This window comes from Anguilla rostrata, chromosome 18 (genome assembly GCF_018555375.3).
Source record: "Anguilla rostrata isolate EN2019 chromosome 18, ASM1855537v3, whole genome shotgun sequence".
Taxonomy (NCBI): domain Eukaryota; kingdom Metazoa; phylum Chordata; class Actinopteri; order Anguilliformes; family Anguillidae; genus Anguilla; species Anguilla rostrata.
The window spans coordinates 2,557,007-2,584,771 of NC_057950.1; the positions used below are offsets into that span (position 1 = coordinate 2,557,007).

The 27,765-nt window shown below is 42.5% G+C and overlaps 3 protein-coding genes across 3 annotated transcripts in view; 2 read left to right on the plus strand and 1 right to left on the minus strand.

Annotated features, from left to right (window-relative positions):
• LOC135245001 (phosphatidylcholine:ceramide cholinephosphotransferase 1-like) overlaps positions 1-1,811 on the minus strand; it is a 28,227-nt gene extending 26,416 nt beyond the window's left edge. Inside the window, exon 1 of the mRNA XM_064317740.1 lies at positions 1,355-1,811. The gene's annotated coding sequence lies outside the window, so the exon portion shown is untranslated. The remainder of the gene's footprint in view (positions 1-1,354) is intronic.
• A 1,342-nt stretch (positions 1,812-3,153) lies between these two features.
• Positions 3,154-10,640, plus strand: LOC135244999 (multiple inositol polyphosphate phosphatase 1-like). Its single transcript, XM_064317739.1, has 5 exons — positions 3,154-3,880; positions 4,016-4,210; positions 5,957-6,054; positions 6,310-6,440; positions 6,900-10,640. The coding sequence occupies exons 1-5, from the start codon at positions 3,295-3,297 to the stop codon at positions 7,258-7,260; spliced, it is 1,371 nt and encodes a 456-aa protein (XP_064173809.1). The 5' UTR covers positions 3,154-3,294; the 3' UTR covers positions 7,261-10,640.
• LOC135245003 (phosphatidylinositol 3,4,5-trisphosphate 3-phosphatase and dual-specificity protein phosphatase PTEN-like) lies at positions 10,606-27,765 on the plus strand. The gene is made up of 9 exons (XM_064317744.1): positions 10,606-10,748; positions 18,768-18,852; positions 19,354-19,398; positions 19,546-19,589; positions 19,832-20,070; positions 20,666-20,807; positions 22,806-22,972; positions 25,506-25,727; positions 27,541-27,765. The coding sequence occupies exons 1-9, from the start codon at positions 10,670-10,672 to the stop codon at positions 27,682-27,684; spliced, it is 1,167 nt and encodes a 388-aa protein (XP_064173814.1). The 5' UTR covers positions 10,606-10,669; the 3' UTR covers positions 27,685-27,765.

Consider the following 27,765-nt stretch of genomic DNA (forward strand, 5'->3'; position numbering starts at 1 on the left):
CCATTGTCGGCTTCGCACACCGGATTGCGCAAATTAGGAGTGTTGAAAAATTCTCTTATCATAAATTGCAATGGAACGTGGTGAAGACCTTGAAATGTGGACCATTTCAGCGATAACAGTCTTACCATGTATCTGACTTATCTATTGTGATAGCTGTGTGGCTAGTGTAATAGTCTGATCTGAGAACAGGATACCTTTTCCGAACTGCGGCCGTAAACTACTGCCACCGTGTAGTTCGCTGGCCTGAAGTTAGGCTATTGTTTCACAAACCAGCTGCCTTGACTGTTTTAAAGTTAGTTCCCTAGTCTATGCATAGCCACAGCGAGAAGCTACTGTTGCAAACAATTTAGCACTAGCGTTAGCTAAGTCATAAATCACCTTGATATCGTGTGTGCTTAGCAATTTACCTAACCAACTGACCATTTAGCATGCATTCATGTGTTAGCTAGTCTAAGGTTAAACGTTGGCTGCTGCAGTAAAACACAATTTACGTGAGGAGCGACACAACGCTAGCGCATTAACATTAATTTACCTGGCGTTACCTGCAAAACATTTCCCCTGCTATAATGGCAGCACATAGTTGCAATACCTTAAACTGAAACTTAAAATACTCCATTAGACAAACTAGTTTAATGGAAAACCAGTTTCGTCTTTGCAACCACTTCAATAAAATACATATCGATACCTGTAAGAGTAGCCAACAGACACCAATGGTAAGTTTCGGCTACATCCTAAAGCTAGCTTAGTAGCCAGTCAGCTTAATGTCAGACAAAACAGACTGTAGTCAGAAGTAAAACATTATAGCTCAGTAGAACGTTAGAAAATGTTAGTTTTTTTCCCCAAAACAGACAACTAGTTTATGGATAGACAATTTATCTAATGTGAACAATAATCAAACCTAACTTATCTAGCCTAGCTAATGTGTTTGCTAACTTTAGTAACCTAGAGAAATAGTCTACCAATACATCAGCAAATTTCCAGGCAGTTAACTACATGAGATGGGCATTTCGTAAATTAAAAGTCCTGTATAGTTTAATGGATATATGGATAACCGAGTATGGCAACAATTTGGCAACTAACACAGCCAGTAAGCGTTGACTAATCGATCTATCTAGCCAGGTAAGTCAGACTAGTTAGCTAGCTTTTTTCATTAGCTAGCTAGTGTTAGCAAATTACTTTTCACCAACGTGGCTAAATACACATTGAAGCAATTTATTGGGATTAGGTAGCAAGCTGGTTGATTAGACATATAAAGTGATTATATAGTCTAGCTTACTCAGCTTGCTTGCTAACATAGAAGCAAAGGTTAGTTTGCTTGCCAGGTAGCTGTATGTACTTGTAAAGCGTTACTCACCACGTTTTTGCTTTGGCCAGTTAACGTTAGCTAAACGTTACAGCATCTTGACACCACTGGAAAAATAGCAGTAAACAGCGAACATTTCCTTCTGGGTCTGACTGAAGATAGCTGAAAGTGTAGTTGTCTGTACGTTTCCCTCTAACGTTAGTTGCTTTCGCTTACGAATAGATCTTACTTCACATTCGTTGACTGGTGTAATATTACTGGCGACATGCTAACGTTAGCCATCAACGAGGATATAAACATAATTGTAGCGTAACTGCCCGTACTGTACGTGGGCGGGCACGTTTTCTCATATTGATGCGCGTGGAGGTGGGTTCCTTTCTTTCCCCACAATCCACAGCGTCATGTTCTTACGTAGACTCCGACGGTCCAACAAGTATTGGCAATGTAATGGATACATTTCGTCAAAGTCACATCCATAGTCAGGAGCCTTCATTTCTGCAAGGAAGGACATTGTCGTATATGTGGGTTAATCATTTATTCTGGAATGCTTTACAACTCAAATTCCCAATCGAGAGCGCGCAGAAGCCCATTTACAGAGCTGGCTATTGTGCCTGTACCAGCACCCCGTCGTATAGTTCCCAGAAGAATATCTTATTTTGAGCCTGTGTTGAATAACTATCGTTTGCTGTTCAGGCATTATTTATAGATCAGAAATTATTATACTGTCCGTTCGGTTTTCTTTTTTATTTTTTGTGTGCTTATGATCAACATATACTTCTTGAAGAATTGATGAAAGTTGTTATTTGTGTGTTTTTTTTAGCTAAGATATATAGAATAAAAATGAATTTCAACCTGATAATTAAAAAAATATTATTATATTGAGAAATGATAAATCTTACAGATTTTACTAGAAATTATATGTATATTGTTTATGTGGGTATTGGTTATCTTGATATTATGGGTGACCATACAGACTGAAATCCAACCTATGGTATGTGTGAAAGCTTTCACAATGTTTTTCCGTTACCATTTATTTAAATTCAGTTGAATTTTTGCCTACATTACCTTATTATGTAACTGGTAAATCATTTGCTGGTCGGTAATCATGTCTGTGTGGCCGTTTTAACTGAAAGTCAACCTGTGTGTGGAAGCTTGCACAATATTAGCAGTGCATTTTCCATGACTAATTATTGAAGTTTTAAATGGGATTTCCAAGATTACATAACCTTTTTATCACTAGTAAATCATGAGCCAGTAATTAATCGGATGTCTATCTGTATGAGCTGTTTGTTGGGAGGGAAGGGGGGGGGGGGGGTTGTGTGCCTGACAGCGAGTTTATCAAGAGGTAAAATAAGCCATCATGCCAATAGCCTGCACAGTTCCGGGTAGAGCACCTTTGGGATGAGGTTGAGGTTTGCAGGAACCGTGTGATGCTATCAAGTAAGCATGGACTAAAATCCCTAAGGAATGTTTCCAGCACCTCGTTGAATCCATGTCGTGGAGAATCGAGGCTGTTCCGGAGGCTTAAGTTGGTTCTAGTTGGTACTCGATAGGCATGTCGTCATATGGTAGGCCACGACTAACGAGCACTCTCTAGTGGCCAAATTCAGTGAGCATACAATCATTATCTTTGCACATAATCAGTGTCATTTGGGCATGTGCGTCACTGATGTGATTTCTAAACTTTTGTTAACATGTTAACATGATTAAACTACACAGCTACATATAATAAATATTGCAATTAATGCAAAACAGTAAACTTTAAATACAATGGACTGTATTCTTTTTGCAGTGACTTCTGGCCTAATGTCAAACACAAACATCCCATAATTTCGCTGAGTGGACTTTGAAACCAAATACAATTTTTGTCGGACCACTCAAACAGATCAAATAGCTGCATAGGCTTAAATATATGTATTAGAGTGGAACGGAAGGTAGGCTAGTTGTTTCAATAAGGTAATTACACCCAGTTGTTATTTTTAAATAATACAATGTTAAACAAACTGAGTTTGGTGTTAGCATCTTTAAATGTAATTATCGGTCGTTTTGCTATTTGCTCGGCTGGGAATGCCCAGTATGCTAATCCGAACATACCTACAATTGCTAAATATTTCGGTACAAAAGGCAGATATGAAGAAGTGAATCCGCACCTGGTAGATGACATACTCTCCGTGAACAAATCAAATGTGGAGCCTCCATCGCCCGATTGCAAGGCAGTTCATATTACTGCTGTCCTAAGGCATGGCACAAGATACCCCTCCTCAAAATATATTAAAGATATGAAAAATATTTACGGTCTTGTGTTAACTAAGGCGAATGGCACGGAAAGCTGGCTGAGGGATCTTAAGACTCAGTGGAAGATGTGGTATACCGAGGAAATGGACGGCCATATCGTGGATAAAGGCCGGGACGATCACAGACATTTGGCTGTCCGACTGGCCACATCATTCCCAACGTTGATCTCTGCGGAAAATTTACGAAATAACCGCTTTCAGTTTTTCACCAGCTCCAAACATAGGTGTGTTGCCAGCATTAAAGCATTCGAAGAAGGACTAGCGACTTTCTGGAAAACTGAAGGTAGGCTGTTAAACTAATGCATTATAGCCTACTAACGTTTCTCATTTGTTGATTATGTGTAGCTTCATTAATGTAGCTAAATGTAAACGAAGCATCTGTAAATGGCTCTTTTTTCTTTTCTTTTTTTTTATACAGAGTCTCAGTTTAAACATGAAGAAAACGACGAGTTAATGCGATTCTTTGACCAGTGCAGAAGATATATCCACGATGTGGCCAATAACAGAACCGCTCTCGCGGAGGTGGATTTGTTCAGGTCAAGGCCAGAGATGAGACGAGTCCAGGAGAAAGTGGCAGATCGCCTGCAAGTTCCATACAGTGATATCACGACAGGTTCTCGCGCCTTTTACATTAATATTTTTATTTCTGATTAGCCTTTTGTGTCTGCCAATGTTGATTTAAGAATTTTTTTTTTTGATTGACCCGTATCAAACAGCGAGGAAACAATTCTTCCAAACAAGTGTAACGATATCGATCGACTGTTACACATACTTTCCCAGCAGATGATGCTATTGCTTAACTTTTCCAGTAAAAAACTATTCTGAAACTGTTACAACGAATCAACGAAATGCGAGCATATGGATTTGTAGGGCTCACATACTGTATGTAATTGTTAGAACCAACACGTGTTTGGATAGATACCAACTGAAATTTATAAGAATCTGTCATTTGGTATCCTCTAATTTTGAATTATATATTCAGGTATTTCTGATGAGTGTCCTTTCGGTAGAGCAACTAATCACACTGACATCAATTTTAAGGAGTGCATAGTGTAGTGAATGAAAAATTAGCTGATTATCACAGAAAAACAAACAATTGCTTATATTTTGAAGGCAAGATTTTATACTTTAGAGGCAAGATTTCAACAGAATCTGACAGAAAATTCCTGAACTTAAAATGCATCAAAGGAATTTCCATGTTATTTCTCACACAATACCATTTTTATATTTATCACATTACATTTTTTCAGATCAGCATTTGTAAAAAAAAATTTTTTAACTAACTTGAAGTATATTTGAAATAATTTTACTTTGTATGCTAGATGGGAAAATGTTTTCAAATAGTTTAAAAAACAGAATAAATGGGGTCAGGGAACCTGATAATATTCATTTTAAGATATGAAAGTATAAGCAGAAATGCCTTCAGATGAACACACTCCAATATAGAAGAAAGTGAAGTGATCACACATTGGATCTGATGGGTAAAATAGATACCTGCACAGTAGTGCCTAATAGCACAAATACGGCTTTGTGCTGCAATGCTCTTCATAGGAATACTTGATGACAGTTGCAGGTTGGAACCTGTATGAATGTGCTCACACTGCCTGCTTTAGTCATCCTTTTATTTGATTAATATTGTGGGGCTTTGCATTGAGGCCCTGTTATAGCTACTACAGGGATATGCTACACAGCTCTTACAGTACGCCGTCACATATACAGTGTTAAATCAACTCTCACTGAGTACATATGGTCCCAGTTGGACTTGTATGTACTCTGTTTGAGTTGAATTAACACTGGCCATTTTACTGTATGCCAAACCCGTGCCGTGGCAGTGCCTGGCAGTACCACAGAGGGCAGTAGTGCATTAGCATCGTCCAGTTTTTGCCCGCTGGGTTTTCCCCACCTCGCCAGGCAGTAGCGCCTCCTCTGGTGGACAGGATCCTTTCAGTCTGCCTGTGCCAGATGCACAGGGTGTTCAGTCTTCCAGTGCCCTGGAGGCTCAGCGGACAGGAAAGAGGCAGCGATTGACTGCACATACTGCAGACGTGCAGGACAGTCTGAGCGCTCCCTGTTTGTCACAAGAAGCTGCGGTCATGTGACGGGCCGATCCAATCGTGATCAGATGCGATATGTACAAATTAGGAATGAAGCAGGATCATTTATTGACCTTAAAGTGGTACCTGCACAGATTTACACTGTAATGGAAGTATGCTTGGTAGTCTCAAATAAAAAGCACATGAGAAGAAATGTTTTAACAAGTCAGCAAGAAGAAAATACACAGTTATAAGTGGGAAAATTGCATTCTGGTGGTGAATTCAATATTAAAACTGTCTGAAGTATGCTGCCATTTTCTCCACAGATTTGGTGGAGGCTGCATTCCTCCTGTGTGCTTATGATTTTGCTATCAAAACTGAGAATTCACCGTGGTGCATATTGTTTGATGAAGAGGATGCCCAGGTATTCAAAATACAGCATGGAACAGGGTATTGTGTTGAGCAGTTAGTAGTCATAAAACATAAAGTTATATAACCATACATAATATATTAATATATATGTTTTGTGTGTGTGCGTTATGGTTGGAAGTTATTTGCCAGTATTATTTGACATTTTATTTAAATTTTTTTTGCAGTGCCATGACTAGTAGGATTTAGTAAAATTGTCAATAAGACTTTTACACACTGACTTAATGAGTAACTATTATTTGATTGACAGGTGTTGGAATATATGAGTGACCTAAAACAGTTCTGGAAAAGGGGATATGGTCATGATATCAATCGCAAGTCCAGCTGCTCTCTTTTTCATGACATGTTCAGTCGTCTTGATAGGGTTGCCAATGAAAGCAGGTAGGTTTGAGATGACTGTGGGTAACCGATGTGTTTATTTAGCTGCTGTATCATGCTGTATCATCAATCATGTGTCATTGGTGGAAAGATACCATATGTCTGAAGAGCAGTTACACTGGAGACCTTGAACCAAAGAGCTGAGTTGATGAAAGTTTGAAAACTGAACACCTTCACTGGTCTTACTCCAGCAAATGTTTGGTGTGGTTTCTGAATATCTCTGTTGCTTCTGCCGGTCATTAAAGAAAATACCTGATTGTTAGTCTGCCTAATAAATAAATGGTATCCATAGGCACATTTCTGAATTATGAAATTCTAATGTTTCCAAAAGTAATTAATAATGTAGATAAGAAAGATGTTCACTGTGAGGGAATTACTTCATTGGTTGAAACCGGTCTCCTCTTAGACCTGTGTTTCCCTTTGTGGTTTGTCTCACCGCTGCTTCCTGATTGGTTCTTTCAGGTTTGGTGAGGTGACAGAGGCTGTCACGGTCCAGATGGGCCACGCGGAGACCCTCCTGCCTCTCCTCACTCTCTTGGGCTTGTTCCAGGACGAGCTGCCGCTCAACTCCAGCAACTACGCGGCGCAGCGCAGCCGCGCGTTCCGCAGCGGCCTCGTCGTGCCCTACGCCGCCAACCTGGTCCTGGTGCTGTACGACTGCCAGGCGGGGCTCCGGCTGCAGGCCCTGCTCAACGAGAGGCCCCTGCCCTTCCCCAACATCCCCCACCCTGCCCCGCTGTACCACACGGTCAAACAGGCCTACCAGCAGCTTCTGCAGGGCTGCAGCTTCAAGAAGGAATGTGAGCTGCCCTCACACACCTGAGGAGGAGGAGGAGTAATAATAATAATAATAATAATAATAATAATAATAATAGTTTCTCTTGAGTGATTTTCAGACCACAGGATCAAAGTGCTTTGTAATAACGCAATAAGCCATAGTTAAACTTTACATATACTAAAACAAGACATTTTAAAAGGAAAGCTAGAGAACAATAGGATGAATAATAGACTGTATCTTTGAGATATCCATAAGTCAATTGAGGGTTAAGACAGGGTAATTAAGTTAAGATTTCAATTCTGTGCATATTTGAGGTCATAGGATTTCCACTTCAAAAAAAAATGTACCTGCTGCAAACCATCTGCTTTTATTGGTGACTGGTGTGGATGTGTGACTGCGTTTGGCCAGGGATCAAAGTCTATGTCTGTACTGAGCAAATTTGAACAGAACCGTTTGGTTGAACAACAAGGTTGTAGTCATATTTGTGTTTCTGCTCTGACTACATGAATGAAAATAGCCAGTTAGCCTTTTTCTAAAACAAATATTGTTTTTGGGCTTTGACTTTGATCATCGTGGCTTGAATTAGCCTCGTAACCCAGCCAACCAAGTGAGTTTCACCCTTCGAGCTCCAAGCCTATTTTCTCTGATATTTAAATTCTGTATTTTAAATATCTATATTTAAATTTGATTTCTATATTTGAATATAAGCCTATTGTGCACCATCAATGGATATATGTCTGTTTTTTCAGCAAAAAAAATTGTTTGCCTGTGCTCTCCAAGGTGTTGAGAGGAACTGTCGGTAACTTCAAGTATGTTATTCTTTCCTAACAGATCTACAGTTAAATGCCAAATTGTTGGGACAGTTGACCCAAATGTGTGTCAAATTGGTTGTTTTTCCCCCTGTACTGATCAAATTTTGTATCATATCAAACAATGGTACGAGGCAAAATTTCCAATATCTGCATTTATATTACAACTATATTACAACAGTGCCGGTCAGTGAGTCAGATCCTGCTAGGCTGGTCTGCCTGTGGACATTTCACCACTACACGTCATTATAGTCCACGGGAATATGGGTTCCATCGCTACCATCTGTTGCACAGAGCCCGGTTAACTATCACAACAGTGTTGATTATGGATTCTAATGAACACATTTTTATGCAACTTCATATTGGCTGGGCAGTGTGATTTGTCGGTCATATTCCGCATTGCAAATGTGAACTCCTCTGTTTCAGTAATTTCTCCCGGCATTTCATTCCCGCAAGCTCCGCATTTTGAAAGAAAGCAAATAATGTGATACAGATTTGGTTTAATTAAAATACACTACAAACAACTGGCTGGTTTGCATGCATAAGTGACCATCTGTGGAAATTATTTGAAAGCCATATGAAAGTTATTTCTCTTGATCTCGTCCCCAGTCTATGTATTGGCCTGCATACGGGGTCTTCATACTGGAGTGGCATGCTGTCATCAAGAGACTCACAAATATAAGGTGTTGTGTGCAATATATTAAAACAGCAATTTGGTTTCATTAAGAGCGGTCCTGATCTTGCACAATGGGAAATTCACATTTATACAGACAGTGAAGTCTTCAGATAACTACAACTCTCCTTGACGACACAAACTGTAACCCATTTGTCATCAGGTACAATTAAAAATACCTGTTTATGTAAATTATGGTAGACAACTGTAATGATTACATGCATTTTATTCCTTTAAAACGATTGGCCCTTCCACACAAGCTACATTCTGAGGATGAATTGCAAGATTTTACACTTCGGTGAGCAATCTCCTAGGCTCCATGAAGCTCCCTTTTCCTTGTGGTTGTCAAACTATTTTAAACGGAATAGCCTAATTCTAATAGGCCTACTAATGTTCAGTTGTATAACCTGCATTACAGTTACTGAGACTTGCAACTATCGTCTGTGTAACAATTGTGCTGGCACCCAGGTATAGATTCCTATTAATGTATTCCTAAATACATTAATAATAGACTGATAACAGTGACAACATTTTGACATGTCAAGCACAAAGTGAAACACTGTCGTGCGGCACACTGTTGACAGGTGGCGCCATGGAACAAATTGACACCGTTACACAATTAGGTTAACCTCACAAAATAGATAGCATGTTTAATTGAGCCTATCCAGTTATAATATACGAACGTCAAGTGAGACGCCTGGTCAATACTGCTGATCTGGTGGACAAATAGTTCTGTCAGTATGAGTGGTTAATATATTTTCCCTGCTTTGAACCTTATAACTTTTGGCTTATAACTCTCTTTTTCTTCACATTTTCCCCGCTCCTATTTTAATTCTTTAAGGCACTCAAATTATAACGCAGGTCACTAGTAACGCAACTTACATTTAACGTCGACAGAGTAAAATGTGATGCCCTTGCATTATATAAAAGCAATCAGTAAGGTGAAATGAAAAATATAATATACTGATAAATTCCCCCAATTAATGTAACACGTGACCCACGGTACCTTACCACAGAAAACTAGTTCCTTGTGGTCGGCTAGTATCCTTCCGACCTCAGTAACGGCGCCACCACGACATGAATTTAAGCATTATCTTTTTTTACTGTTACATTGACTGTATTTCAACACAGTTTATGTTGCCTTTAACGAAATGCCTTTGTTTTATAATTAAGAGACTTAAGTTTGTACTACAAGGATGTAACTATTGTGGAACTATGTATGTATGGCGGTAGGATATGCAGTACAGTATAAGCCTAGTTTGTCTTTTTTTCCCTCTCTGTTGGAAGCCATGATGGAAGTTTTAGAGTTCAGCTAGAGATGTTCGAGGAAAGGATGAGATGTACCGGACTAATTTGTGGGAAAATATTTTAAAGATTTTGTTATGGTATTCTTACATAAATTCTACATTTTGAGGTGGAGGCTGTCAAATTGTTTTTGTATTTGGTATTTTTACAACCGAGAATGTCCGACTAAAGGGCTTGGATTTTTAAAGATATTAGTGTAGCAAGCTAGCTAGCTGCCTAGCTAGCTAGCTAGCTACGTGTGTGTGTTCGAGTGTGTCGCGTATGTGTGAGTGTCAATTTTCTGGGTTAGAAGAGCAGGAGAGGGTTCTCTCCGCTTTATCGACTTAAAAACGACGGCTGCAGAAGATTCAGAGACATTGGTCGCGACTGATGCATTGAATTTCGGGAGGTGGAAAATTGTATGCTTTTTTTATTTGGGGGATTGCAAATCAAATTCCTGGATCGGGGCAGCAGGGCCTGTGGAGGAGCAGACTGCGGCCCTCCTTTATGATCCAGCAGAAGCCATTCTAATTCAGCTCGGACCGACAGCTACCTAGCTAGCTTGTTACACCGAAGGTGCTGCGAAATCAAGAGAGCGAAAGGAGGACTGAGGCATCTTAAACAAAAGCAACAATAACATTACGATATATATTTTTTTTTTTCAAACCTCAAAGACTACTGTCACGACATGGCTGGGATTATAAAGGAAATGGTCAGCCGAAACAAAAGGAGATACCAGGAAGATGGGTTCGATTTGGACTTGACCTGTATCCTCTTACTTCTCAAAATATCTTGGTTTCCAATGGTAAGGATCTAGCTTGCCAACTGTTACATTTGTTACGCCGCGGTACCTGGTGCTAGATGGCCAAGTAACTGGCACTGCAACCGTTGACTGACTGGCTAGTCGTTAGCTAGTTAGCGAGCTATTGCTGTCCGTCTGTGATAAGTCAGCACTGCTAGCTAGCATCCTTCCTTTAACGCTAGTGCTAGCAAGTTTACTTCTTTGGGGGAAATGTACGATGGCTAGCTGTCGATAGTTGATGCACTGAGTGTTATAGCTAGCCACGACAGGAAATGCTAGATAACTCTTTGTGGTCTAAGCGATGTTTTACGGAAGATGGGATCCGTTATCTAAGTTGCCTAAATGCACCGCGTTGTTCAGTCCAGGTCCTGATAGCCAAGGTACTGGGCTATAGATTAAAAAAATGTCAGCAAGGTGGGTTAGCTAACCGTTAGCCAGCTAATGTTAGCTAGGTGGCTAGGTAATGGGTTCACAGTCAGTGCAGCGCTACACAAAGAGCCATTGCATCAGCAGCTAGTGGCAAGTCAGAAAACGAGTCGCCAGCTAACACAGTCAGGATGGCTAGTTAACGCACGGTCACAGTGCCATCATACCATCAACCTCCTAGGTAACGTTAACCTACCCACCGTTACCTGGTAAAATCATTGACTGATGTTTTTATAACGGTCCAAAATATTCTAGCTTGCTAGCAATGCTGTTATTCACCTTAACTGCACAATATTTTGATTTTCTTTAACTTTGCTAGCTCGATCAGCTAGCTAAGAAACAATGGGCTGACCGAGGTGGAGAATAGTGCACAAAAATAGGCGTCTGCCTGTAGGCAATGGCCCAATAAAACAAAAATATGTTGTCTTCAAGCCAGTTTTGGCCAATACATCTTTAATTCCATTACAGTTGCATACAGAACGGATATAGCTGCAGTTAAAGCATGCTAGCTCGTTTTCAATGTATTATTGTTCGACATGTAGCTAGCTGTTGGCTGCCTAATTCAAATTTTGTAGCGTTAACGAAAGGCAAGCTGTTTCAAGACTTGACCTGCACTTGTAATGTGTCCGTTCATGCTCAGCTTGTTCAGTAATTAGTGGATGGAGTTAGTGTGAGGACTGTCGAAATGTTTCCCACTATCGTTTCCTGAAAGTACTGGCTAGCTAATGGTTTGTTTCAGTTGCATGTATACTGTTGAATTCGTTCTGGTAATTCCCATTGGAATTTGGATTTGGTAAATCTTTGGTAAATATTGATAAGTTATCAGTTTGAATATTTGGTTCACAGTATTTTACCTGATGTGTTTTCTAGTGCCTTTTGAAAGATTGCCTGGTGTAAACATGCAGTTTGCTTTTGTGCCGTAGGTACCTTCGAAAGAAGCTAGGTTTGTGAAAGGCCACCTTGTGGGCAAGCCTTATTGTAGTAATTCGCTTGGTGTGGCATGGTCAGTAAGGCACTGTTTTGTGACCTGCAGGTTTTTGATTGGCTAGTTCTACTCATGTGCCCTTGAGTAGGGCACTTAACCTAATCTGGAGCCAATATATACCTCCGTAAATGGATAATATGTGAAATGGAAGGTCTCACAAAGTCCTTGATGAGTGTCTTCCTCGCATATGAATAATATAGTAATTGGGAAGGCTTCTCAAAGTGGTGTTAGGATAGCGCTCAATAGGTTACATGACGTGTCCATTCATGTCGCTGAAGTGTGTGCATGTACGTTCAAACGCACCGTGCACGTGCAGAGTATGTATTTAAGTACTTGTACTTGGTAGCGCTCAGTTGACACTCTGCTATGTGACAAACCTCTGTCGCTCGGACATGCATCAAAAGACAATTTGCCAGTTCACCTTGTTAAACTGCAGTTAGTCTAGATGTGGTGGAAAGTCATTAGATCTGTCTGCATGCTTGTTTGCAAATGCACATATTGGTACTTTCGGCTGAATTTTTATGGTTTTGTTGGTGCAGTCTCTGACGATCCAAAAGGCATTCATGAACATGCATTGGATTCCTGAGTTTCATCATTTCAGATATGTTGAGATTTTGCCTGGACTTTGTCTCCACGGTTACAAGGGGATTTCAAATTCTATGAGTTTAAACAATGTGTGGTCAAATTCATAATTTTGTACTGGTTTTACATAAATAACCAACAGAAACAAATACTATCATTTTTATCCTATTTTATCCAGTTGAGAGAAACAAAATGCTTGTACTGCTCACTTCAGGATTGTTTTTTCCCATCAGAAGTGAGCTGAAATGAATATCCGTACAGATTGGACATGTCCATGTTCAACCTTTAGATAATGACATGCAGTAAAAGGAAATTTCAGGCTTTTCCTGTTTACATTATGGCGGGGGGTAGTGTACATCTTTATCTTGTGGCTTAATTTCCACTTTAAATGAAAGAATGAATGTGATTGGACAAGCTGCTTAATGCCAGGAACCCGACTGAGCTTTATCTGGCTCGTTTGTAACTCCTACACACAATTTCATTGGAAAGTGGAAGTCGGAATGTCCCCATGCTTACTGAAGAAGCAGTGGAATATCCTGGACAAACAGGATGCATAATGGTAATTATGATTTGGTTTAATTTTTCCCCGTATTGTCCACGTTTACGCTGGTAAGCAGTTAAGTACCGTAATCACTGAGAAGTGGGCCCAGATGTATTCCAGCTGAATTTAGACAGTAGCTGTAAAAATGAATGAGAGCCAGCTACTGTAGTCTGCTATCAGCCATATCAAACTACTAGATCTAAAGCCATTACAGATTTAAAAGCTGTGATTTTTTTTTTTTTTTTAATTTCACAGGCATAACATGAGGTCTGATGGAGTCACAATATTGGGTTCCCCCAAACAACCCCCCCGCCCGCCCTCCCACCCCCCACCCCGCTCAACCTCTGTCACCACTCGACTAAGAAACACTGGAAGTTTTTGTACGCGTTCAGTTTAATTTGAATTAAATGCGTGCGGGCTGGGCTGCTGGATGAGAATGAGTCTTTCATCCCTTTGGGCTGCTGTGTAAAACAATATGGCTGTGTAAAGCAGTTATGTAATGCTCCATGAGGGTTCTCAGAATTGGCCTTAAAATAGTGCCGTCCTGTTGGTGGGTCTGTGTTGAGCTGCAGCATTGCAATAGCAGGGTTTTCAAAAAGAGGCTGGGTTGGATTTATCTCAACATGGTTTTCGTCCCAGTAATGTTTATAATTGTCATTTACTTAGATTTTTTTGTGTTTTTCTCAGTCATGCCACTGTGGAATATAATCTTGTAATCTTTGTCTAATTTTAGCCTATATTTTGGAATGGGGCGATAGTTTTGCTCTCGTATGTTTAAAACCCTTACCCATAGCATTAAAACGTTCCCAAAGCTTCGGACCCTTGTGGATTATATGGTTTCCATTTTGAATTTTATTTGAGTTTATTTTGGCAGCATCTGCTGAGTTCAGCGAACATACAGTTCTGCCCATAAAAGGACTGAAGTGTGATGGCAATAGGGAACGCTTTAGAGTAGGCCTCAGTGTCCGTAAATGTGAATTTCGCTGTGTGTCTGGCCCATCGTGCTTCCGGCCAATCGTGCGTCTGAAGAGGTTAGCGTCCAATTAGATCGGGTACAACAGCACCAGTACCAGCTTCAATCTGCCACGTTCTTGTCTGTTTACCGTACACTGTGCAGTGCCCGGATGGACAGGCTAGCACATCCTGGTGCCAGGATGGGTTTTTATTTATTTTATTTTATTTTTTTACATTTTTTTAAAATAATTTGATAAATTGCTGATTTGCGCTGATGCTTTGCGTACCGGTGTACTTCAGCTGTATCAATAACAGCAAAGCTATTGTAAATGTTTTGTTGCAAAAATGTTAAACGTTTTGTCAGTTGGTTTGTTTGTGCCCGTATTTGCCTTGCTTAGTTGATTGTGCAGCGTTGTACTGCTATCAAGCTGGTAGAACATGCTCACAGTAGCATTTGAGACTGGAGTAGCAGTAGTTAAAAACAGGGAAGTGAAGTTTAAGGCACATACATTGCTGTTGTATGCCATAGCTGTAGTCATATAACTGTATGATTCTCTGGGTTCCATCATTGTTTCTCTTAGCATCTCGCTGACAGTGCTGTGGCTACTGAATATTAGCCACAGCACTATCAGCGAGATGCTAAGAGAAACAATGATGGAACCCAGAGAATCATACAGTTATACGACTACGTTTTCAGACTTTCTATGCTTTGACGTTTTTCAAACTGTAGAAACAAAGAGCCCTTTCATCTTTGGCATTCAGTTGTAGTCTGTGACCTCTCAATGAATCATTTGGCTACATAGCAAGGTGTGAAATTCATTTAGCGTCACAGTGGTTTGGCACCTTTACTTGACCTTCAAGATTATTTTGACAGTTTTTTTTTTTTTCAGTTGAATTAGTTTTTAACAGTTTGCATGATCTATGAAATTCAGAATGATGCTATTTCTGAAAGAAATCGGCTCCCTGTTAGTGGCTTGTTTATGAATCGTAGCAAGTGAAAAATGTAATCATTCGATGCATTAAATCCCTTTTTAATGTATGCTTTGGTCCATGTATCTAGGCCAGTTCAGCATGGCTATGTAACATGACCCTGAACATCTAATGCTAAATGTTGTGAGTGCATGGCAACTTCACTACTTTAATGGCCCCTTAAATCCAGCCTCTGAAAGGGGTTCATGCTTTCTCTGTTTTTGTCTGCTCACTCTGAACACATCTGTTCTTAAACAGTGAGATAATGTGCATGTTTTATTCGGTTCTCAAAAGCAAAGCAACACGCACTTCCCCACAAGCTATAAGAAGGTAGCTGCAGATTTGTGTGTGTGCTTTCGTAGTTCTCAGTGTGTGCTTATTTACAGCACAGGTAAAGATGGCTGATTGCTCTCTGCTTGGAGAAATGGCATTGCTGGTGTTTAAGATATGATGGAGAAAGGTGCTTGTGTGGCATGCCGTTTCCTTCTCCTGCTGGAAAAAGTTCCAGTAAAAAATGTAACCAAAAGTTGTAATAACGATAAGAAGAATGTTATATATTATATAGTGTGTTATACTGTGCTTTTAACCACATGATCTCAAAGGGGGGGAAACTGAGCTCAATCACCTTCACCTTGTTTGATGTCCAGCAGTCATTCTGCACCTGAACAGTCGTCAGACACTGGCTCAGGTGGACAGAGAGGAAAATCAAGCCAGTTAAACTTGGTTTGAGACTTTTGCCAGGACATAGAGAAACCGGCACACTTTGGTGATAAGCACCACGGGATCTTTAATAACCGTGACAAGCCGGGGCCTCTCGTTTAAAGATGGCGTCCCCTACATGCACAGAGCCCCCACCCCTGTGCTGGGGTTTGTTTTAATTCAGAGTGAAGACTGCTCCACCAACACCACCTCTAGCAGCAGCGTAGTTCCCTGGAGGTCTCCCATACCTGTACTAACCATAGCTTTGGCTTTGGCTGTGGCTTCATCCAATCGGGAGCATGTGGTGGTGAGGCTGGTGGGAGAAGTATACTCCTTTAGCACAGAGGTTAGCGCATGTACAGTAACCAGAAGCATTTTAGCTGCATCCGTGCAATCGGCCCAAGGCTCATAAACAGCATTCAGCAGGTTGCAGAAAGGCCAGCCGCTGTGGAGAGCTGAGGCTAGCGCTTCTGCGGGTTTCTCCCGCTCTCAGCGCACCTCCTGCGGCCGTGGCTACGGTTAGCCGCACCCCTGATCGTGCTCACATAGGTGCCTCAGATCCCTGTGATTTGAAACCTTGAACACTGTATTTTTATTGTAGAAATTTTTTCATACAAATTCTCTGCATTGGTCAGCAAGGTGCGAATAATAGATGTGGAAAAACTTTCTGGATGTTGTAATGTTGCCTATGTATTTAAGCCCTGGAAAGCGAAGGTGTGAAGTGTGCTGGGCAGTATAAAGTGAAGTTCAGCATTTAACTCGAGTGTGCTATGCTCGTGCTGGAGAATGCGAGATTTCAGGATTTTAGAAAGGTTCATTTGGCAAAGCACTGCCTACAAGGATAGACACGACTGTCGTCCCTAGGCAGTCTTTCCTGGCTTTCCGATCTGTAACAGTGCTATGTTGATGAAATTTAAGCTAGCCTATACCAACACCCAATCATATGTTTATACAGCAAGGAAGTGACTGTTTGAGATGGCCTTTGCGTACATTACGCTTCCAAAAATGGCATTTTTTAGGAGAGCAGTGGCAATAGCAGAAAGTGTCACTTCCTGTGGCAGTGGAGACAAAGTCTTTGTTGAAGTCATCGTTGGGTTGGCGGTCTGGTGTGTACTGCAGGCAGATACTTACTCCTGCGAGAAGACACTTTCTCTCTGCGGAGAAAAGGAAGACGTTGTTGGGTGGCGTACTGCCAGTGCCATGTCTTCGTCTTGCTTCCCCTCTCAGATGACGATGTGCTCGACTTTGGTTTAGGAATAGATTAAATTAAATGAGTCCTTTTTAAGTTTTATTTTCCCTTTCTGTGACCATGAAGTAAGAAATGAAAATCTGAAAATTCTTTTGGAACGCTTCAGCTTTTAAACTTGATTTTTTTGGTCATCCCACCCCTATGCATGTGAAGATGTCTTAAACGAGGTGATCGTTCTGTGGGCTACAGTCACGCTCAGGCTGAAATTGTGAGAGCTGGTGTCTTAAAAAAAATTAATAAATAAAAATTGTGTCAGAATTTATCAGCTGAATTTTGCTGTATGTTGCTGACCTTTCTCAATATCTTCATTTAGAGGTCCCTAATATGAGACAAGTCTGAATTCTTCAAGCTTGGCAAAATTGAAACAAAGTTCTTGGTTGAGTATGACTAATAGCAAGTCCATCTGGATCATTTCCATCTTCATGATAAGCAATGTTTCTGAGTTGAAGTCGTTCTGATATAGTGCCTAAATGTGGTGTTCCTGGAGCAACTAAGAGGATTTTTTACAATCTGTATCACTAAGATGGATCTCTGATCTCTAGCAGTGTTCTTGCTTGGTAGTCAGTGGTAGGTTATAGACTGCTATTGCATAAAAGTATTGGGTATTGCTACATTTCCATGGTAAATTCCCCTTAATGTCCCAGTTGAAATTGAAGTAGTATCTCCTGCTCTCAAATGGAGAACCAAATTTGCTTCTGTAATGCAATTATGTTATGAGTGCACATTTGATTTGATTGGCAACACACTCATCTTCCTCAATTCTGGAACTGCGCATGGATGCTACAGCAGAACCTTTAGAATATTACTTGTTGCCCCGTCGTAGGGTTTCAGTTTGCTTCACTCGTTATCAGCGCATTTCTTTCCGTTCATGTGACCTGTACACTTCAGCAGTCATTAATAGGTCGCTCTTCCTGTTTCGGTATCGTTTCTAATACCCCCCCCCGCCGCCCCCACAGACGGAAAGATGCCCTTCGGCTGGGTTTGTGGCCCGTGGTGTGCCCACAGACCGTGGCTCGTAACGGTCTCTACCTGTGGTTGTGGGTGGGTCAGGGTTCAGGGTTCAAGGTTCAGAAAACAAGGCTAGCATCTGCATGCGTGAGAGACGGACTGGAGGTGCTGTACCGGCAGCCTTGGGCGTGCACGTGTGCTGTTCTGCGTGCACGTGTGCTGTTCTGCGTGCACGTGTGCTGTTCTGCGTGCACGTGTGCTGTTCTGCGTGCACGTGTGCTGTTCTTTCAGAAGCTCTAATAGGAACCCGCACTCCTGCAGTAATGGGTGACTGTTTTCAGACTGGGGGAAATGTGTGAAGAACTTCGCTAACCTAACTCTTTGTGAAAGGTGGTTGAAAAAGGTGTGTGCGTGTTTGTGTGTGTGTGCGTGCGTGCATGTGTGTGTGTTATTGAACCCTGCTTAACTGGGTTTGAGAGTCTTTATTTTAATTTACTGCAGTTTATTCTTTTGTGTATAAAGGGGTTTTTTTTCTGCGAGGTTCAGTGAAAGGCTGCGTTGAACGCGTGTGCCCGTCACTGAACTAGCCTTAAAGATAACCTTTCCAGGTTTCCTTGACGACCGCGCTCAGATATTTACCCTAACATCATCGCCATGGGCTTCCCCGCCGATAGGCTGGAGGGCGTCTACAGGAATAACATCGATGACGTCGTTCGGTAAGTGCTGCCCCAGCGTCTCATTCAGCTGTTCTTTTCCTGAATCCCGCCATTCCCAGGATCACTTCCTGTCTTAGTTTCTTCCCGTGTCGGCTCAGTGTATTTATAAAAACATTTTTAAAGATTTTTTTTTGTCCTTTTTAAAAGCACGCTATTTTATTAAAAATGTGTTTGTCCTGAACACTGTGGCCTTTCACCAGCATTTAAGTAATTTTGCTTTATTTGCGTTTTATTTGAAATAGTCGGAGCAGTTGTGACATTGATAGCAAACCGTATATGATACAATATAATGGTAATGTACTAATATTAAATACTTCAGGCAAGCACTGAATGTATATTTTGTTTATTTTTAGTGTTTAGAAAATGAAAGTAAAATGTTTATCCTAAGATTCAGAATTCAGAAAGGAAGAATTAAATGGGATTTTAGGAGATGGTCACAGGTACAGGAACTTGAGGCTGTGTCTAGTGTTTGGGAAATAATAATAGTTTCTTCCCTGATAGGTTTCTGGATTCTAAACATAAAAACCATTACAAGATATATAATCTGTAAGTATTCTTTTACCTTTCCCCCTTACATTCCCCTAAATACAGTGTGTGCATAATTGCTTCAGTACACTTCTGACTCCACACTTGACTATGACACACACAGTCTATGAATGACATGGAAGTGATGGCTGCCTTTTTCCGTTCTAGATGTGCAGAAAGACACTATGACGCTGCCAAATTTAACTGCAGAGGTAAGCCACCGGAGCCATAATGGCCGTGTTTCCTGTGACACTGGAGCTGTAATGGCCGCCGTGTTTCCTGTGGCATCAGAGCCATAATGGCCATGTTTCCTGTGGCACCGGAGCCATAATGGCCATGTTTCCTATGGCACCAGAGCCGTAATGGCCATGTTTCCTGTGGCACTGGAGCCGTAATGGCCGCCGTGTTTCCTGTGAAAGGTGGTCTAACGGCAGTGGTTGTGTGTGTTTGGCAGTTGCACAGTTCCCGTTTGAAGACCACAACCCGCCGCAGCTGGAGCTGATCAAGCCCTTCTGTGAAGACCTGGATCACTGGCTCAGCGAGGACACCAATCACGTGGCCGCCATCCACTGCAAGGCGGGCAAGGGGCGGACCGGCGTCATGATCTGCGCCTACCTGCTCCACCGCGGGAAGTTTCCCACAGCGCAGGACGCGCTCGACTTCTACGGCGAAGTCAGGACCACGGATAAGAAGGTGAGCCGCTGGCTCCTGCATAACCAACTTTAGTTTTGCCAGCTCACTTTGCTAATATTACGCCTTGCGTTCAGTTTAGTTGTACCTGATGGTGTCCGCCAGTATCGAATACCTTTTATTAAGGTTGTTTGTTTTATGTTAAGAGGACATTACATATTGGGCAAAATGTCGTTTTTGTTTAAAGGTAAGAATGGATGAACTTATGTCTAACACTTGAGCATTGGTTTAAATGAGTACAAAGCACGAGAACATGCTCTCCCTACAAAAGTTTCCATTCCTTTGCCACATCCCTGTATTGAGCATAGTGTAGACTGCTTGTCTCTGATATACTGTAGACTTTGGCTCAGATTTATAGGAAATGGTTTGCTGTAAGGCTGATTAACAAAGAAAGAAAAAAAAGCATGGTAACCAAGTTCAATGTGGTATGCATTTATTTTTAGTTTTTAACATTAAATTCAAATGTCTCCTTCCGCCTTGACTTCACTGCCATCAGTGCATGTAGTGCTTTGTCCTTTTTGGATCTGAATGGCGTCGATTGCGGCGTGGGACGACCCGGTTCCTGTTATCCAATGACGTGTCTGGGTTTGCTCCACAGGGCGTGACCATTCCCAGCCAGAGGCGATACGTGCTGTACTACAGCTTCCTGCTCAAGAACCAGCTGGACTACAAGCCGGTGGCGTTGCTTTTCCACAAAATGATGTTCGAGACGGTCCCCATGTTCAGCGGCGGGACGTGCAGTGAGTGCCTGCCGCGCCCCCCGCTGCTCTACGCGGTGCTCGTGGCTTTTCGCTGGGTCACGCAGCCGACCCGTTCCTCTGTGCCGCGAAGCTCGGCTGCCGGTCTGCCGCACGCGCTCAGTCCCTCTCTGGCGAGGCTGAAGCTAACGCTAACGTTTCTGTTGAATTTCCCATCCGCCTTCTCGTGGGCCTCACTGTGCTGTCCTTTTCTGGTTCTCTGCTCTCCTTCTTGCCGATTCGGGTTTTCCCGGAGTGCCGGGCTGACTGGCTGAGAAGCACAGAAAGTTTATGAGTGAGCTCTGTGTCTTGTGTAAGGGTGGCTCCTACGTCTGACTCTTACTGTACTTTTCTGTGCACAACCATCTGATCTCCCTGGGGCCCTGTTGTGAGTTTTCCATTTTCACTTCCACACGCTGTATGTTGTGCTTGTTGATCTATTTTCAGAGGTGGAGCTTGCCTGTTGTAGTTCTGTTGGTTTGTGCTGCTCTTTCTGCGTTGTGTGCGCATTGGAACATTAGTGTGAGTAGGTCTCTTCTGCAGGGAGACTGGTCACAGGGTGACCCTGCAGTCACACACACACACACACACACACACAGGGTACAGAGACATTTTGAAATACTGGAGTTATTAAGCGCTAGGCAGCTAAGCGCGTGCGCGCGCCACACACACACACACACACACACACTCGCACACCAAGTATTAATTTAAGAATTTTTTTTATTTATTTTTGGCTTTGATTCTTTTTAGGCCGAGCTGTGAGAACCACAGGTTTTTTCATTTGATGCCAGGCTCAAGTTGTTCTTCCTCATTTTGCAGTTTGCAACTGAATCGCGTGGCACGATCACAACGTGTATGTTGATGTCATCGGACCTAAATATCTCGCTAGTTTTTGTGAGTTGTGTGTAAATGTATACATTCCATATGTCTGTATGCTTCATAGATGACTACATATGTCTGAATCTCAGGCTGGACAGGACTCGTATCTCTTTAATCTCCCGTGATCTTATGGTTATACCGTATTTAAACACCAGCCTGCAGGAAAGGTAGTTTCCTTTCGTACCTTTTAATATTCGTTCCTCTTACTTAAGGTTTCAGTACTGTGCAGGGGAGTGTGTAGTCCACAGTCCACACAGCATTGTGCTGTGTCCACAGTCTGTGCTGCATTTCAGTGTGCTGTGTCCACAGTCTGTGCTGCATTTCAGTGTGCTGTGCTGTAGTGATGTGCTGCATTTCAGTGTGCTGTGCTGTAGTGATGTGCTGTATTTCAGTGCGCTGTGCTGTAGTGATGTGCTGTATTTCAGTGTGCTGTGCTGTAGTGATGTGCTGTATTTCAATGTGCTGTATTTTAGTGTGCTGTATTTTAGTGCGTTGTGTTGTATTTTAGTGTGCTGTGCTGTAGTGATGTGCTGTATTTTAGTGTGCTGTGCTGTAGTGATGTGCTGTATTTCAGTGTGCTGTATTTCAGTGCGCTGTGCTGTAGTGATGTGCTGTATTTAGTGCGGCTGTGTGTGCTGTATTTCAGTGTGGGATGTGTGCGTAGCTGTGCGCTGTATTTGATTTGTCTGTTGGTTTGTGTGCTGTCTGTACATTCTGTATTCTGTGCTTTTTTTCTCTGCTTCTCTTTTGTTCTTTTACTGGAAAGGACGTGTTTAATCAACTGTATAGTGTGCTGTGCTGTAGTGATGTGCTGTATTTCAGTGTGCTGTATTTCAGTGCGCTGTGCTGTAGTGATGTGCTGTATTTTAGTGCGCTGTGCTGTATTTCAGTGTAAGGGATGGCGCAGCTGGCAGCCTGTACTTGATTTGTCTGTTGGCGGTTTGTGGTCTCGCTACACTTCTCGCATTCTGCTCTCTTTTTTTTCCTCTCACTTCCTCTTCTGTTCTTTTTACAAATGGAAAGGACAGGTTTAAAAAAAATCAAACTGTAAAAAAAAAAAAAGAAAAAAAGATTTGAGTCTACTTCCTGTGTCACGAAACGGCCGCTCTTGTTCCCGCGCAGATCCGCAGTTTGTGGTGTACCAGCTGAAGGTGAAGATCCACACCTCCAACCCCATGTACACCCGGCGCGAAGACAAGTACCTCTTCTTCGAGTTCCCGCAGCCCCTGCCCGTGTGCGGGGACATCAAAGTGGAGTTCTTTCACAAGCAAAACAAAATGATGAAAAAGGTACTTTAAAAAAATAAATGCATGAAATTCTGATGAAATTTACCTTTTTGATTTTAATTTCTTTCATTTGGTTTATTTTGGTTGGCACATTAAAAAATATATTACATTACAAAGATTCCATTGTTTGGATAAATTATTTATCCAGAAAATGTATTTATTCATTTATAAGCAAATGCTGTGGCAGTGTGATCTGGTCATGTGATCAGGGGGTGGGAGTCAGTTGAAGGAAGCTCATGCACTGTTCTGCCGGTAGAAGGTGACATCATAATATGGCTGGTCGGTAGGAGTCCTCTTACCCTTCCAAAAATGTGAATCCTGCATATTTTGCACTGCCACTAAATGGTGACTGCAAGAGCCAATGAAATTACACCGATACAGCCTCGCCAGCGTTATTGGGTGGAACGGTAACTGCAGTTTGTCGATGTGCAGGCGGAGCAGCTATGCCTGGCCCTTTTTTTGCGTTGACACAAAACCCTAACCGCTGATTTGTTTTACCCGTTTAAAATATTTAACACACGGGGTGGACATGGATGTGGCATTGAGCTGGCCAGTGGAAAATCTGCATAATAACAATAGATTTTAATAGGTGAATAATAATAATTAAATATTACCCAGTCTTCTAGCTGTTTGCTGCAGGAGCAGATTATGTAGTCCTTGCTCACCAAACTGCTGTCTTTTTTCCAAGTAGAACCGATCTATCAACCAACCTACACTCTGCCAAGTGAAACCATGATTCTTTCCACAGCTGTGCATTAACTGGCTCCAAATACATTTTAGTGCTTCTTTCCCAAATGGCTTGAAATGAATTGTGCCAATCTGCAAATTCTGAATGTATTTTGCTGGCACTCATCACAAAATCGTTTTCCTCGTTCTCCTGGACCCTTGTCGGACTTGGTCCAGGAGAACAGCGATTCTTGACATTCCCAAACTCTGTCCGTTGTGAGTGAATTTTAGCAGCACCTGCGCTCAGTTGTTTGTGCATGCTGCATTTAGATCGACATCCAAAATTAAATCGAGTTCTTCTCATTTAGATCAGTCTTTAACTTGGCTGCTTCCTCATTCATTCTAATTAAAGTTGGCTAATTATGCTCTTCTTGACCCCCCCCCCCCCCAAGGTTCAGAAGTCACTGCAGCACATGATTTTTTTTCTGGTGCTAGTTCCGTATTACATATGCTATCCTTTTAATGCAAATGTACACTTAAGCATCTAATGCCCATGGTTGTCCATCACAAGTTTTACAACAGTATTTTTATTCATTTATTTTTTTTGGTACAGTAGATGAGCACATTAGTTGAAGTCCTCTCCTTCAAGGCCAGTGCACGTATGCAATAGTTATGCACACTGCACGCATTGCTTCAGCTGCTCTGTCTCACATTAATGGCAAATTAATACGCAGTTTTCAAAATAAAAGCAGGAGCCTGTCTTCAGCTATTACCCGAAATCCACCAAAACATGCAGCAGACCTGCCTCCATTAATGGACTCTTATTCTGACACCTAGGGGGTGACATCAGCTCCTCTAGCGGACTCCCCCCTCTCTGGTGCCAGTGACTCAGGTTCTGCTCTCAGGGCTGGTACAGGAGATGAGGTGGGAGTGTAGTGGAGCATTGTGGGAGTCCACTACAGGAGGTCACATCACCCCTCGCTGTCAAAATAAGAGTCCAGTAGTTGGGGAGGTCCATCGACAGTGCACACGGTCATATTTCATTTCAAACCGTGCGACAGCAGTGCTATTCCGCTTCATAAATGCCGCGTGAGGTCACACTACTTTTTCACATTTTCATTGGATCAGGCTTTTTCCATGCAGTTCAATTACGTGAGCAAACAGAAAATAATATAACAGCCCACACTGTCAAGTCTATTTTGTGATGCTTCAGAAATGTCGCTGAGAATGTATGGCTAGCGTGTTTATTTCAGGAGTAATGGTGTCAATTAACCGCACATCAGTGTAAGGCTCGGCTACAACGGCTGACTCCACTGTATGCTCCACTTTCCTTTTTGAGAGCTGTTTGGGTTTCTTGAGTTCAACTTGAGATCAAACCATTTTATTTCATTTTGAAAAGTCCTGAGTATGAAACTGAAATAAGAGCGCCTGTAGTTTCTATGAAGTAGTGGTTCTGTGATCTCACTTGTCCTGCCTCTACCAAGACCGTCAAACAAAAAATATTTTTGGTTTGTGTGTTAAAGTTTTTATTTTTTAATTTTTTTTGGAAGTATTTGTGCTTTCACTTGATTATTATATTTCACAAACCTGTTTGCTTCCCTCTATTTCACAAAAGGGAAAAAAAACTTCTCCTCCCAATTTGGAATGCTGAGTCATCTTCAACCTGTCCAGTCACTCATGTCAATCATAGCATTTTAAGAGATGAAGAGTAACGTAATCAACAAATATTTATGGAAATGCACTCATGTAATATTTAAAACACTAGGACTTTAGTATTGGCAATATAGTGTTTTATTTTTTTGTTTTTTCCTGTGATTGTGTGATGGTGTAACTTTTCCCGAAGATCACCTCGTTAATTTTTTTCTGTCAGGATAAGATGTTCCACTTCTGGGTGAACACCTTCTTTATCCCTGGGCCTGAGGAGAACTTTGAGAGGATGGAGAACGGGAGCTTGCTGAGGGAGATGGAGGGGCTGCTTCCTCCCCTCGAGCGAGCGGACGACAGGGATTACCTCGTCCTGTCGCTCACCAAGAACGACCTGGACAAAGCGAACAAGGACAAAGCCAACAGATACTTCTCCCCAAACTTCAAGGTGGGTCTGCCGTCCCGAGGGGCTGGAACGCGGGCGCCATTTTAAATCTTACTCCGCGTTCACCTCGCCAAAGCGGCGGGCTTGGTCACAAGCCTTTGTCCCCTGACTCTTTTGGTGTCACGGTGCAGACTCGCTGTGGACACACATACTGTTTGTTTGGCAGTTATGCACAAAATCCAAATCTGGGTTATTAATCTTGGGCATCAGCGCCCCCTGCCTTGTAAAGGAGTATTGCAGCAGTAGTTCTGCACTTGCACTCTGCATTGCTCAAAGGCTCTTCAGTTGTAGTATCAGTATGTAGAGTAGTGGTAACCAGTTCTTCCTGGAGATCTACCATCCTGTAGGTTTTTCACTCCAACCCTAACAAAGCCACATCTTATTAAACAGCTAGAGCAGGGCTGAGCAACCCTGTTCCTGGAGATCTACCATCCTGTAGGTTTTCACTGCAACCCTAACATAGGCCACCGCATTCAACAGCTAGAGATCTGATAATTAGTGGAGTCAGGTGTGCCAAATTATAAATGAAAAAAACCTGCAGGATGGTAGAGCTCTGGGAACAGGGTTGGTTACCACTGATGAAGAGTGTTGTATTATATTTCAAAAGTTATTTGCACTCAGCGGTAGGTGGCTTTTAAAACTGAGATTAGCAGATAACTGCAGAGGCCAAAACAGTCACATGGAGCCATTATATTAGTGTTAACAGAATGCACGTTTCAGAATTTCTCTGCCAGTCCAGACTTTTGCTGCGTCGTTCAGAAAAGAATCTGGATTCCCTCCTGTACAGGCGGCAGTGTAGTATAATGTCTTGTAACCTAAAGGTCGCAGGTTCGATTCCCCAGTAGGACACTGCCGTTGTACCCCTGAGCTAGGTACTTATCCTGCATTGCTTCACTATATATCCAGCTGTATAAATGCTAAACAAAAAAGCCTTAGTTGCTCTGAATAAGAGCGTCTGCTAAATGCCTGTAATGTAATGTACAGACCACTCCTCCTTTTGAGATTAATGAGAAGCGTATGAAGTCATTACATTTTCTTGCGCTCGACATAGTAAATTACTTTTTAACTGGCGTTCGTGCTTCACATTTAGACTAGCATACCCTGCCACACTGGCCCAGCGTGACCCCTGACATAGCCTGCCACACTGGCCCAGTGTGACCCCTGACATAGCCTGCCACATGGCCCAGTGTACCCCTGACATAGCCTGCCACACTGGCCTAGTGTGACCCCTGACATAGCCTGCCACACTGGCCCAGTGTGACCCCTGACATAGCCTGCCACACTGGCCCAGTGTGACCCCTGACATAGCCTGCCACACTGGCCCAGTGTGACCCTGACATAGCCTGCCACACTGGCCCAGTGTGACCCCTGACATAGCCTGCCACACTGGCCCAGTGTGACCCCTGACATAGCCTGCCACACTGGCCCAGTGTGACCCCTGACATAGCCTGCCACACTGGCCCAGTGTGACCCCTGACATAGCCTGCCACACTGGCCCAGTGTGACCCTGACATAGCCTGCCACACTGGCCTAGTGTGACCCCTGACATAGCCTGCCACACTGGCCCAGTGTGACCCCTGACATAGCCTGCCACACTGGCCCAGTGTGACCCCTGACATAGCCTGCCACACTGGCCCAGTGTGACCCCTGACATAGCCTGCCACACTGGCCTAGTGTGACCCCTGACATAGCCTGCCACACTGGCCCAGTGTGACCCCTGACAGGAACACTGGAGTAAGACGTGCCGTTTTGAGTTTGACCTGCTGTCGCGCTGCTGTTCTCTACGCTTCTACAATGTGCCCTTCTGTCCCGTCAGGTTAAGCTGTTCTTCACGAAAACGGTGGAGGAGCTGTCCAACTCGGACGCCAGCACCTCGGCCTCCATCACCCCGGACGTGAGCGACAACGAGCCGGATCATTACCGATATTCGGACACGACTGACTCGGACGCCGAGAACTGACCTTTTCGACGAAGAGCAACACGTACAGATTACAAAAAACTGAAATTGCACCAGAGGAAATTTAAACAAAAAAAAAACAAA

Bases quoted from the DNA above. Each gene is read 5' to 3' on its own strand.
- LOC135244999 (XM_064317739.1), top strand. From the start codon at position 3,295: ATGTTAAACAAACTGAGTTTGGTGTTAGCATCTTTAAATGTAATTATC. The intron at 3,881-4,015 runs GTAGGCTGTTAA...TTTTTTATACAG, and splicing joins GACTTTCTGGAAAACTGAAG to AGTCTCAGTTTAAACATGAA. The intron at 6,055-6,309 runs GTATTCAAAATA...TTTGATTGACAG, and splicing joins TTGATGAAGAGGATGCCCAG to GTGTTGGAATATATGAGTGA.
- LOC135245003 (XM_064317744.1), top strand. From the start codon at position 10,670: ATGGCTGGGATTATAAAGGAAATGGTCAGCCGAAACAAAAGGAGATAC. The intron at 18,853-19,353 runs GTAAGTGCTGCC...CTTCCCTGATAG, and splicing joins AACATCGATGACGTCGTTCG to GTTTCTGGATTCTAAACATA. The intron at 25,728-27,540 runs GTGGGTCTGCCG...CTGTCCCGTCAG, and splicing joins ACTTCTCCCCAAACTTCAAG to GTTAAGCTGTTCTTCACGAA.